At 41.0% G+C, this 12906-nt stretch overlaps 1 protein-coding gene across 1 annotated transcript in view; it reads left to right on the top strand.

Annotated features, from left to right (window-relative positions):
- ZCCHC7 (zinc finger, CCHC domain containing 7) overlaps positions 1-12906 on the top strand; it is a 110215-nt gene that overhangs the window by 82774 nt on the left and 14535 nt on the right. The window contains exon 5 of the mRNA XM_009880549.1: positions 3751-3786. Coding sequence (XP_009878851.1) covers positions 3751-3786 — 36 coding nt within the window. The remainder of the gene's footprint in view (positions 1-3750; positions 3787-12906) is intronic.

The raw sequence follows: 12906 nt of genomic DNA on the forward strand, positions 1-12906 counted from the left end.
TGTTAAAAAGTTGTGTTTAGTAATTGTAGTCGTCGTGTCAGACCATAACTGACTTGGAGCTGAAGGATTTTTGCGAGATGAGTAGCTGTGCCAGCAGGGACCCAAGTCTCCTGGGCCAGCCGCGCTCTCATTAAGATTTGCCGCTAGCCGTGGCGGTGTTCGGCAAGTATGTGACGTGCATGCTGTTATTGTATGCTTGGCTTGTCAGCCTGCAGCTTTCTGACACTCACTTATGTCACTCTTTATTCAGAGAGGAAGAAGCTTTTGATAATTTGACAAGACAAGCTCTTAAACGATCTAGGTCATGGCCTTCACTGTCTGTGATTGTGAACATATTTCCTGAAAGCCCTGTCACTCATCACAGCTACATTTTCTCCCGGGGAGCCGCAGGCCCGTCCCGGTCTCCTGTCAGCGCCGCGTGCATTTTGGTTATTCATACGCCACATACAGTAGCGGGGTTTTTCCCTTCCCTCTCGCAAATGCTCGCATGTTAGCGAGGCTAATCCTCTCCCCCGCGCCGCGCTCCCAGCAGGGCGGCCGTCGAGGGCCCTCTCGGCGCAAGGCAGACGACCGGCCAAGGGGAGCGGAAAGGAGGAAAGGCCGCTTAGTGCTGTTTTTGTGTTTGCTCATTGTTGTGGAAATATGAGAACTGGTGGCAAGGGCCTTGTCTATTGAGCGCTCGAGTCCTGGTCTGCTGTCAGGGGCTGTTTGAGATTGAGTGTTTTATTTTCTTTGATGTTCACGTTTGAGAATAGGGAAGTGGGAATTAAACAACAGATGCATTAAGCCGTTGTTCTGGTAAAACAATAATTAGCACCTGATAAAATTCAGTTCGGGTCAAAATGCGCAGGATCCAGCCTGGATTCATCTGGTGTGGCGACCTCAGCCGGAGCAGGCTGGGGTGCGAATAATCACCCTTCCAAATTAACCGAATGTGGGCCGCAGCAAAACCAGCGGATTTGGGGGAAAGAAAAAAAAAACCACAAACCAGCAACAGATTTGGGAAAATTAATTGCCCGGCACTTGTGCGGGAAAAGGCACTTGTGCGGACGTGGCGAAAGGTGTGGGGATCGCACCTCGCCTGCGCGTGGCACGGCCGTACCGCGCGGGCGCCGTTTGTGCTGGTACATCTAAATGCTAGTAAGGTCAGACCACTGGGGCAGGAAATAAATGCAATTTTATTTTAATGTAGTTCATCACGCTGCCATCGTACTTGTATACCGCAAGGGCTTTTCTTTAAATGAGGGCCATTCATGGTTAAGTACTTTTAAATAAATAAGAAAAAGCTCGGGCTCGGTGGTTGTTGTATTTGGTTATGCTCTCTTCCATGGCAAACCTCTTTGCTTCATTTGAGAAGCCAGTATTCAGCAGTAATTGTTAATTATATTTTTTGTCATTCCGTGATAGAAGATACAGACAATAACTCTGAGCCAATGCAAGGTAATAGGACTCCTGGTTAAAAGCATCATTTCTAAAAAGCTGTTGTTTAGCCAGGCATCCGTTTTCAACTATTGTATTCAACTCCTGAAGTTGGTAAGTGATCATTGTGACGATGAAAAGTATTGCACTGAATCACCATCTGAATGAAGAAATATGCTTGGCCCATTTTCCCTTGCCACCTTCTTCCTACCTCCCTTAAGTTTCCCACAGCCTTAAAACGTCCTTGAAGACAATGATGATAAAACCTACCTCTTGGTAGCACTGCTGAGGGGTGGGGACCGTGCCTCTCCCCGTGTTTTGGCAAGAGCTCTTCCAACTGCAGTTTCCTACCCTGAGTTACAGATTTTCGCTGGAAGTGATGTCTTTGTGTCCAGAGCAGAAACAAAAACACCAACAACCGAGCTATTATTCAAAAATAAAGTAATTTTTTTTAATTATTATTAAATAGCTACTGTGTGAGTAAAGGTCATATCACAGAGTGGCATTTTGCCAGTATATGACAACTCATTGATTGCGATTTTTCAACCATATTAGTCTGGGGACACTGTGGTAATCGAAAACTATCCAGAACTAATGTATAAATAACTGTCTGCTACCCCTGTGCTAAACCAGCAGAAGTCTTGTGTACAGTTGAAGCCTTTTACAGGTTTGAGAGAGAAGGCGAGGGCTCTGATACAATATTTTTATACACCAGAGAGTGTTTATGTATCGCGCCTCTGAATCCTGTGTAAGTTAGTGAAGGAGGAAAATCCTTTTGTTTGCTCTCGAAGACAGCTCTAGTGTGCTCAAACTGTCAAATGTTGTAGTCTGTTCCTCTGTTAGAAATGTGATGTACTTCACGCATTTTCTTTATAGAAATATTAATATAAAACTCAAATATTTACGTGCAGTATTTGAGTAAGAGGAGAAATGTCGAATCATTACACAGAACAGATTGTAGATTTTTCTCCAGAAAATTGTGTTACTGGCAGAATGAATAATAAATAATATAATTTCCATCATGTCCAGGATAAACATACTGTATATGCCATAAGGTGACCGTCAGAAACTTGGACTATTTTTTGAGAGATTCAGTTCCTAATTCTGGTTGTTGTGTCGGGTGTTTGGTTTTGGTTTTTTTTTAATTAACATGCTCTGTCAGAGTAAAAGAAGGCAAGAATTTAGGCATGAGTGAAAAATTTATTCAAAATCTAAAGAAATGTTAATAGTACTCATTTGCAAGTAGTCATGGGGCTTCAATGTTTGAAATCAGAGCTACAGCATATTATGTAGAAGCCACGGAATGTCTAATATTTCTTCTTAAAATACTGAAAATTGAGATTGGCAAATCGCTAATTGTTCAAATGATTAAGGAGCTACTTTAATAAAACAGTAAATGTTTAAACAGAAGTGAAAGACCTCCATTGAAGTGACTGTGCGCACACTCTCTTAAACACTAAAATGGCTAACAGGCAAAGTAACACTATTTCTGTGTCTGTCTGTGGCTTGGGGGTCATAGGAGAACGCAGGAGTATTGTAAATTTTGTAAAAATATTAAGAAACCTTGAGAAAGGAACCTCTGTCTCATTGATCAGTGACACATTCTGATTTGTTTAAAGAAGATCCACATTTTCCTCTTGCCTGTCTCTTATGTATTCCTTAGGTCTATTGTGTTATTGCTGTGATTCAAAAATCTGCCCTGTAAAATTTTTTACAATGGGCTGCACTTAGAAGTTTGTGTGCAAGTCTGGCAAGTTTTAAAAAAAAAAAATAATCAAGCAAGCCATTGTAAAAATAGAAACATTAAAGCAATCTGTTATGCTTCTTGTTTACAACTCATCTGACATTAGGCTACTGAGGATTATTACATGTAACAATTATATTTTGATTAGGATAGAGATATGTACAAAAATAGTAAAATATTTCTGTTCCTACATGAAAGGAAGGTACTTTGTGATTTAATTTCCGAAGCATTATGTAAATTTAAGATGTCAGAAAATTTAGATTTTAAATTCATTTCTGCTTGTTTTTTAGTATTCATGCTTACTAGAGTTAAGAGCACATTACTCTCCCAAACTTCTAACCTTCAGAGAAGAAGGGGTGAGAGAAAACTGTTACTGGCTTTCTGACAATGGCAGGGAGTGTGTTAAACCAGTGTAAAATTCAATTAAACTGTCTAGCCAGGTTTTTGAAGCTGAAATGCAGACCCTTTCAGTTAAGCTTCTTATTTTCCTGTGACCGACACCGGTGGATACTGTGTTATGCCAAAACCAACAGGCTGTAAAGCACCTTGTTTCATGCTCCTAGCTGATCAATATTTTTATTTTCCAGGCTTGCCCAGAAATATGGAGGCAGTATCACCTAACAGTAAGTAGAAACACCTTTTTTATTTTCTTCTACACCCAACCTATTTACTCTTCTGTGAACTGCTGACCATAAAATATAGACAAGCATCTTCACCGAGAAGATAATAAACATCTGAAGAGTTTTTTGAACTGAAGAATGCAATGAAACACTCTTTTTTAAACATCTTTAGAACTTAGGATTTTGTTTTAATACTGTAGTCATTAAATGAGTGCCTTGCAGCACTGTCTCCTCTCAGTGACTACATTTACACACATAAAGAGGGTTAAATTTTTAAGTTGATATGCATAGCAGAAGCAATAATCCCATCTCAGATATCCCAGATGCTGGTAATTAATCACTGTGTATGACAAAGCTTTCTTTTTAAATGTGTAAAATAAGTTTCAGCTAGAGTGCAGATGCTTATTTGAGAAATACACTTTATAAACTTCTGCAGATAATTTCTAATTGGTGAGGATATAGCTATAACTTCTTCTTTCACCTGCTTTAGTTGATCTTTAGTCATTGAAACAAGAAAAGAAAACTTTGTGAACTGTACCAGTATATTACTTAAGGTTTTTCCTCACATGTAAAATAGAGATAAAAATAAAACCAGATGCGTACAAATTCGGCTAATACCAATACCTGGAACAATATTTAACTGGTTAAGACAATGTTCAGTGGCTTGGTATCACAAATCTTGAAGGTATTCTTTTATAAAATCATTGTACATAAAAAACCCTTTAAAGATTAGGATTTTTGCCATTCATCTGAGTCTTTGCTCTCACTGCTATCCAGATCAACCTCATATGTATTTAGCTGTTACAGATAATTAATCTCTACTGTCCGTTCAAAACAAAGTGGAAAAGTTTGTCCACTACTTTTCTTTATGGATCTTTGGTGTGGACTTTTTCTTTTGAGCAATAAATAGGATGTGCTTTATAATTTCTTGCCTCCACCTCTTCACGGTAGTGGAATGCTCTTTTTTCTGTTTTTGCTTCTAAATTCAATGAATAGGGAAATCTGTGCTTAAAACCTCTTGCTCATGTTTTCTGCATAATGATTTTTTTAAAAAAGATCTGTTTTGGAGATCCTCCACCCTCTCTAAGCATTTACTTTTATTTTAAACAGAATTGGCATAGACTTTTAAAAGACCATTATGAGCAAAAGGTGCGTTCACTGAATATTTTTGTCTCCTTTTTTAAAATTGCGTGTAGGAAAAAGGTAAATACTGTCTTTCATTATAATCCCTAAAGGTACATGTAAAAACGATTTCTGAAATATTTATGATATTTGGAGTCTAATAATCAGATAGGTATATTAGATGTAGTAATATGTTGGGTTCTGTTTTTTACTGAAGTGTAAGATTTAATTGATTTTAGTCCTGCTTGCCATTGAAAATTCCTCTAAAAGTGAGTTGCTATCAACATTTAGAAAATATTTATTTTTGTAAAAAAGTGGGGGGGAGCTTAAACCTGACCCAGTGGTTACTAGGCCAGTGTTTGAGGTATCTGAGGCAGAAAATTTTATCTGTGAATTTTGTAGAAATTGTTCTGAGTTTACACTCTGCGTAGTATAAAGCTAACAACATTCGTCAAAACAAGCTCATGTTAGGAAATGTGGTAGTTACGAATACAAGTGTATTATTAAAAGCACCCATTTGGAAATTTTAGTGTGTTTTAGGGACGTTTTGAAATGTGGACAAACATGGTCACACGAAGATAAACTGACATTGAGTCAGACCCTAGCTACTGATAAATATTTTTTTTATTTTTGCAGTGAACTGCAGATTATCCACATTTCTGATATGTGGGAAATGCTTTCCACGTCTCCATTTTTTCCATGGGAAGACTCACTTTGACTCAGAGTTACTATTAGTAGTCAGATTAAGCCTGGAGTTTAAAATTTTGCATCCTAAAAGACGTTTGATATTTAAAATAAGTTGTATCTCAAGAAACTGCATTATCAGAATTGTTTAAATGTATGAGTCCCAGCTTTTATTATTCCATTTAAATATTCTTTTTTGTACCCAGAGCAGAACAGAAGTAAATATTGTTCTCGCCAAGAATCAAAACTTCTGTTAGAATGATGTATACTGTATACATACTTATAGAAGTATAACTAAATGCCGAGATCTTTTACTCTCATATCAGCGTGGTGGTATTTCAGTATAGAAATTAGTTTATAATTTTCGTAGTTTAGAATAAATATTTCTCTACAAACGGGATAACCGTTTAAAGAAAAATAATAGAAGTTTAAAAAGAAGTACTGTTGTGGTTGTCGCTCTGCTGCAGAGGCTGCCTGATTTTTAGCAAATAGACTAAGGCTACAGTGAGTTTTTCCTCTGCTTTAGCCATGGATGCAACCACTAGATTTAAATTGATTTTGGTAAATTGATCACAAGTGTCACACATGCAGGTACATGTAAGCGCAAATAAAACGAGGCATTCAGGTTTGTAATAAAAGACTGTTTTTATAACATTGCTTAGAGACAGCCATTACAAAGTTCGTCTAAATGTTTTGCATTATATAAAGTATTCTTAGTTAATTACTGTGAATGCTTGTGAAAAACCACACAGCCTTCCACCTTTCTCTTTTGTGAAGCTTTGGTGATTTTATTCATTATCTGGCTCTTTCCTAAGAGATGGACTGCCATCTATTGACTTCTTGTAGCCCCTGCACAGAGACACGAATTGACTAGAACAATGACTAAATAATAAAACCATTCTGCTGTTATGGGTGGTGGTAGGTTTTTGTTTACATTAGCTGTGGTGACAAATTTTGGCACATTACAAATAATTTGTTATATGGGCAGAAATGTCTTATTCTAACCAAAATAGACTGCCAGTGCAAGAAATCTTACGAGCAGTTGAAATGGCAAAAAGGATTATAAGCGGAATATTTTAATTTGCCTTTTGATAGAAAAAAGATTATCATATTGTATTCAATGAAGCTTAAATTTAAAGGCTCTATGATAATCAAAGCTTTATAACTGGATGAAGTTAGTTTCTTTAAACTTGTTCTTTCAACTCTGTTAACTAAAATTATTCCGCAAAAAACCAATCAAAGTCAGCAGAACAATCCAATTCCCACCGAGGTTTAAAATAATATTTAATAACCTCTTTAAGATGGTGATTTAAAACTTTTACAAATAATTTTCATTGTGCCTGCTCTCTGTGTGTTTCTCCTATATCAGAAGAGGGAAATTACATTTGTCAAAACATATTTTAGGTTTTTCTTCACATAGGTATCTATTTGCAATAAATAGGTCGGCTTTGATACCCACTTACGTTTATCAAAGGTGTTACTATCCATTCAAATAATAACACAAGGACTTCATTTGCAGATCCAGGATAAACAGTTTTGATCATAGCTTAGTGCAGTGTAAATAATAATACATGTAATTTTTTCACAGACAAGACACTTGAAGGTCTTGTAAAGCTCTTTGTTCCAGATTAGTAGAAGGCCCAGCTTACAACTTGGTCTTTCTCAAACGTTCCGCAGACACAGAGAAATACAGTTGGTGCTCCAAAGGACCTGCCATCACATCCCCTTCTCCCACATCGTAAGGATACTGGGGGTGCTCATGGCAGTGCTTTTCCACCCTCAGAATGCCTGTCTCTTTTTCATTCTCTTTCTCTTGTCATTTTGGATTTCAGCTATAAAGGTAGAGGCCTTTATTAAATATTTTGTACTCAAGTGGAGGCCAGTTTATAGCCCTCTATTTACAAAAAAAAATCCCAAAGTTGGTGGAAAAACTTGTGAGGTTAAGGCACGCTATGAGTTTCGTTCGTTTGGTTGAGTTGTGCAGTTTGTTCTTAATAAAAATACCGTAGCATCCACCTGAGTTTGATCTGCTGTCCGATCGCCTGACTGCGTGTCCACTGGCAGCTCCCGTTCACGGTAGGTCTGCGTGCTGGAGGAGAGCAACTCCTCCGTGACCCCGGCTCGGGGGTTCGGTGCGGGGCCGGCGGCAGTGCCTTCCGCGGGGGACAGCCCTTCTCCGAAATGCGGGCACTGCCGTACGCGCTCACAGCTCGGGGCTGCGGGTGGATGGCAGGGCTGGCGCTGGCCCTCCGCGGGGCCACGCGCCGTGTGAGGAACCGTTCGTCCTCGGGACCCGAACCAGCGGATGGGAGCGCAGGTCCAGACCTGCTCCCGTCCCGCCGGTCATCATGTGGCCCGATGAAACTGAGGGTAGAAATTGCACTGCTGTGAGCTGTCTCATTTCCACCCAACAGATGACATCGCCAGAGGACAAAGAGGAAATCTATTTTCAGGGCATAGCAACCCATGTTTTGGGTCGGGCGCGAAGCTGCACGCCTTCTGTGTGCATCTCCCCGACGTGCGACCCAAACCCTTCTGTGTGGTGGCGCCGCTGGGAGTACCGCGAAGGCGTGCAAATGGCTGTCGCCGTATTTTGGTACAATGTGGCATCATCTCCTTATGTATGCTGCCTGCTGCATTGTTCAGAGGGAGTCGTGGCGCACAGAAATGACCATAGCCAGTCCAGCTCAGGAATGAGGTGTGGATACAATAGTCAAATAGGAATTAACCTTGCAAGCATTAGTATCTTCTTCAGTAAATATCTACAGAGTAATGAAATTCCATCCCTGAAATGGGCAGAGCGCAATTTTAATTTTTTTAATGTGTTTATCAGTATCGATGCATTTGTTAAAACACAAATCCTCCTCGGATTATGTGTTTTCTTTCTGTAAAGATTGCTCATTTTTAATAACCTCTTCCTCCCCCTGTACAGCTCTGGCCGTAAGCACTCCTTCCCCCATCCCCTGCCTTCACCAGTCTCATTTATATTAAAGCTGCTGGGCCAAGATGGCCACCAACAGAGTTTTAGAACCATCAGAATTTTTAACTAGCAGGAGCTATCATTTAACATGCTTTTTGACAGTTTGTTAATCTTACTTTTAATCCACTTACATAAAAGAAGATGAACCAGGAATCGGCTGTTTTGGCCTCTGTGCGTAAAAGACATGAAGGGACAATGCACGTTTTGTGTTTAAATTTTGCGCTCGGATTTCTTTGTGTGCGTTATTAAAATTCCTCAGGGCCTGCCACTTTTTTTTTCTGAAATGAAAACATAAGCAGTGTTGCTTAAAGTCAATTTGTATCCTTTAAAATGTGACTTTCAGAAAGAGAAAATTTAGAGCGTGAGACTCTGGCCAAAAAATATTTAACCCTGTGAGACAGAGCATTTGGTTTCCAGAGAAGCTTTGTAGGTTGTGCGTGGTGAGGGAGAGGGTGGGTTTAGAAGTGTTTTCGGGGGGAGATTAACCCAACTTGCCCACGCGCAGGGATGGGGCTGCAGCGTCAGCTCCTCCGGCCCTGGCACGACACAAAGCTGCGGACCACGAGATCCTGGCGGTCGTGTTAAATGTTTCAGCACTTGACCAGTTTCTCTCTGTTTGTTTTAAGGTTGTTTTCATTGACTGTAGTGAAAATACCACTTTGTTTATAGGCAGCGTATTTTTTGCATGCTTTGGAATCACAGAGCAGGCCCTCGTGTGCCAGCACTTCAGTAGCCATTCATCGGGATATTTCACAGGGAGAGCAACCCAAAATTCCCAGGGATATGAATTTAGGGTAAGGATGGCTCTGCCTCCTGTGGGTTGTGGGGGAACACAAGCAGCTGGAGTATGACGGTGTCCCCACGCTTGCCGTGAGGGAAAGGGGTCTTTTTGGTGCTTGGGTTCGTGAAGATTTCATCTCTGAAAATGCGTGCTGGCCTCTTCAGTCGGGGGAGGAGGTAGGGCAGATCTTGGGCAACAATCAGCAGATATTTTGCGTTTAAATTATCTACTTGCATTGTTCAAGCCCAAGCCCTACCGCCTTTGCAAGTGCCGTTCTGTGACAGTGATGCTTCTGAAATGTCTGCCTGCCCTGCACGGTTATTCTGCTGAAAATAAGGACGCTAGTAGTGGTTTGTGTGCTGTCTAGAAGGGCTCTTGGATTTTATTTTACATTATGTTTATTTTCCACTACTAATTATAATTTGTCCCACATTATTGTTCTCTTTCAAGTTTCAGGTATCTTTGCAGCTATCAGGGACCTAAACCCAAAATTTGTTTCTATTGCACAGGAATATTTCACAACAGAAAGTATTCTTTCTGATAGTTTTTTTTTACAGAAAACAGAATTTCAGGTCCTGAAATAAGTGTAATCTTAAGAGTACAAAGTGTATGCTATAGCTTTCAGTACAAAAACATGCTGGACAGAGTTCCTTTTTTACTTTAGAACTGTATTTAAAATACCACAGGAAAAAGAAGTAGCTTCAATAACTTTCTATTAATACGTAATGTCTACAAAAATACTGTTTAGACTTTGCCTTTTCATGAAAATGTTGGGTTTTAACTAATACCCCTGGCCAGTTACGAGTACTGAATAATTAGGGGTTTTTTTTGTGTGTCGGTTAAGTTGAAATAGAAAGTTCAGAGTGGTTCTCTGTAAAAATGCCAACGTGACTTTGCGCTTGCACTTCCTTCCCTGGGGCAGCGTGACGGTGTCCTGGTACCTCTTTACTGCAGAGGACAGACCACTGCTCAGTGCCTGTTTCTGCGCCGGGGTTGTGGTCGTTACCCCAGCTCAGCGTCCGGCTCTTGCCACGCTGCACCACGAAGCTGCAGGCTCCTGCGCGGACCCGGGAGGCCGTTTTGGGTGGGCTCCGTCACCTTCCACCAGCACCGTCGTCAGCTGCCGCTCACCTTCCCCCTGTAAGCGTGGTAGAAAGCATCTCGGCTTTCTCTAGCGCTTGTCTGTCTCGTGCTCCTCCCCATCTGCCTCCCCAGAAAACAAAACAGAAGGTGCTTTTAAACTGAGGGCTGAAGACTGATGGAGTCTTGGCCAGAAATTGCATTTTGATGTATTTCTGGAAGCAATCTGGGACTGGGGGAGACACAGAAATCTTGGCTGACTGGCTTTCCGTTTCTCTGATTTTGGGGTGCCAAATAATCTCCTCAAAGTGTTTGTCTTTGAGAAGGGGCATCCTTCAGAGGATCCCCAACTTCAATCTGCACAGTACTGTTCTTTAAGGAACTCTGTTTTCTGCAAAAGCGATACCTTTTGGCCCTGCATTTAAATGGGAAAAGGGGAAGAAGAGCAGGGGATGGAAATGAAAGGGCGATGGAAATTAATGTATTTTAATATTTTGAATGTTTAAGTCTGTGGTTAGCTAACCCCTGCGTGCCCGGGAAGCTATCTGTGCGGTGCGTGACATTTTCAAGTGCTGTGCCCGCAGTCCTGGTGGCGAGATGTGCTCATGGCTGGAGAAAGACTGGAGGGAGCTGCTCCTTCCCACGCATGCTTGTGGGCAGGAACTGCTCTGTTCTCAGCACGGACACTGCCATGTGCATCCCTCCTTTGCCCAGCATACGCCAAATCTGTTGGGATACATGTTTTTGTGCTACACCAAAGGTGTTGGGTAAGTGGTTAATTAAACAGAAAACAGGATAATCATGGTAAGAGTCATTGCTGAAATGTCTTCCCATCATATACATAACTGCTTTTAAGCAAGAGGGTTAAGATGATCTTTTCTTTGGTGGTTGCAGATTTGGTAAAATTTTCACTTCTCCTTCCTTTAGTTTGAAAAGGTGAAGCTGTACGATCATTTAAATAATTTTTATTATATCAAGTGTTAACCATCTAAATAAGGAAAATAGAATTTTCAAGCTAGAGTGAGATTTGCTATCCATTTTAAAAGCAAGGGTTTATTTGAGAAAAAAATTTAAATATTTCTGTCCGCTTTTTCTGCAGTGAATTCTGTGTCTAAATAGTCATATTAAAGTTCCCTGAAACTTCCTGAAAATTATTCCTGAAAACTATCTCTCTGAATAATTTTTTACAGTATATTAGTGAAAATTATTCCTCTGAACTTGATATGAAGATGTTTTTTCTCATTTTTGTTAGAACTTAGGGTTGGTTTCAACGTTCCATAGGAAACAAAAAAATGTCTGTGATCTAGCAGACATTTCAAAACATATAAAAGTTATACTTTTGTGTAGGGGACATAAAATGTATTTTGGTGCCTTTTTGTATTGCAAAGTGGAAAAAATGCAAAGTGTCAGCAGAGCATGAATCTCCGTGAACTGTTTGCACGTACATCCTCAGCAGGAGCAGCATTTTGCTTGTCCAGTGTCCACTCAATAAATTATGTGCTTTAGTAGTACTGAAACTGCTGCATTTTATCATACAAGTACTTTGCACGTTAAAACGTCACAGGTATTTAGCAGCGGCATCTGTGGAGCTCTGTGCTGGCAGCAGCGCCTGCGATCGTCCGTGTCGCTGCCAGAGCTGCTAATGCGTCCTGTCAATGATCCGTGCGTTAGGAGCAGCCAGCAGCAATAACCGGTTCGACGGTAACTTTCTCAAGTTATGCTTGATCATGTTAATAATCTATGGATTAGGATTCCCTAAAAGTATTCACTGATTTAATTCTGAGAGGGTCTATCATGTCAGTAATATTAATACATCTTGTTAGCTCCTGTCATGTGAATGGAAAAGTTACTATCCCGCTGACAGAATTATCCTGACTTTGACTTCAAATTTTGAAAAATCAAGCATAAAGGGAATTAAAAGGAACCAAAGACCCATATAAACCGATCGGTAGTGTAGAGCCATGTGCCGTAAGTGGGTACAACTTTACTGCAGCGCTGGAGAAGTCTCCGAGCAGTGGGTCATTTGCATGATATATGCATATATGCTATAGTACCCACATATAGCAAAGGAAAAAGTCATGCCTCAGAATTTTGGGCTTCGGGGGAGTGAAGTCAGGCCTTCAGTTTTAACTTGGTTATGACTGTTAATTCTGGATTAAATTAGCGTTTGACAGACATGCTCCGAGGGCCGCGGGTATGACTGACACGGGCACGAACAGCCGCCCCGTTCTTCACCGCTCTTGGCAGCGCCGCGCGTTGGAACAGCCCAGGGCGCCGTCGCCTCGGCTGGCGTTCTGTTCGCCGCCAGAAGTTGATGAACTTTTACGTGCTGTTGCATTGGGTGCTTTGCTCTTGCCAGTCGGCGCCTGGGCTGGCGAGGCCCCTTGGCTGGCCCCAGCAGCGCAGAGGGCGCCGGGCGATGCTGCCCTGCCTCGGCAGCGGGTTTTCCCCCCCCCGGGGGGGACCAGGTTTCCGC

Source organism: Charadrius vociferus, unplaced genomic scaffold (genome assembly GCF_000708025.1).
Source record: "Charadrius vociferus isolate BGI_N301 unplaced genomic scaffold, ASM70802v2 scaffold633, whole genome shotgun sequence".
In the NCBI taxonomy this organism is placed as follows: Eukaryota; Metazoa; Chordata; class Aves; order Charadriiformes; family Charadriidae; genus Charadrius; species Charadrius vociferus.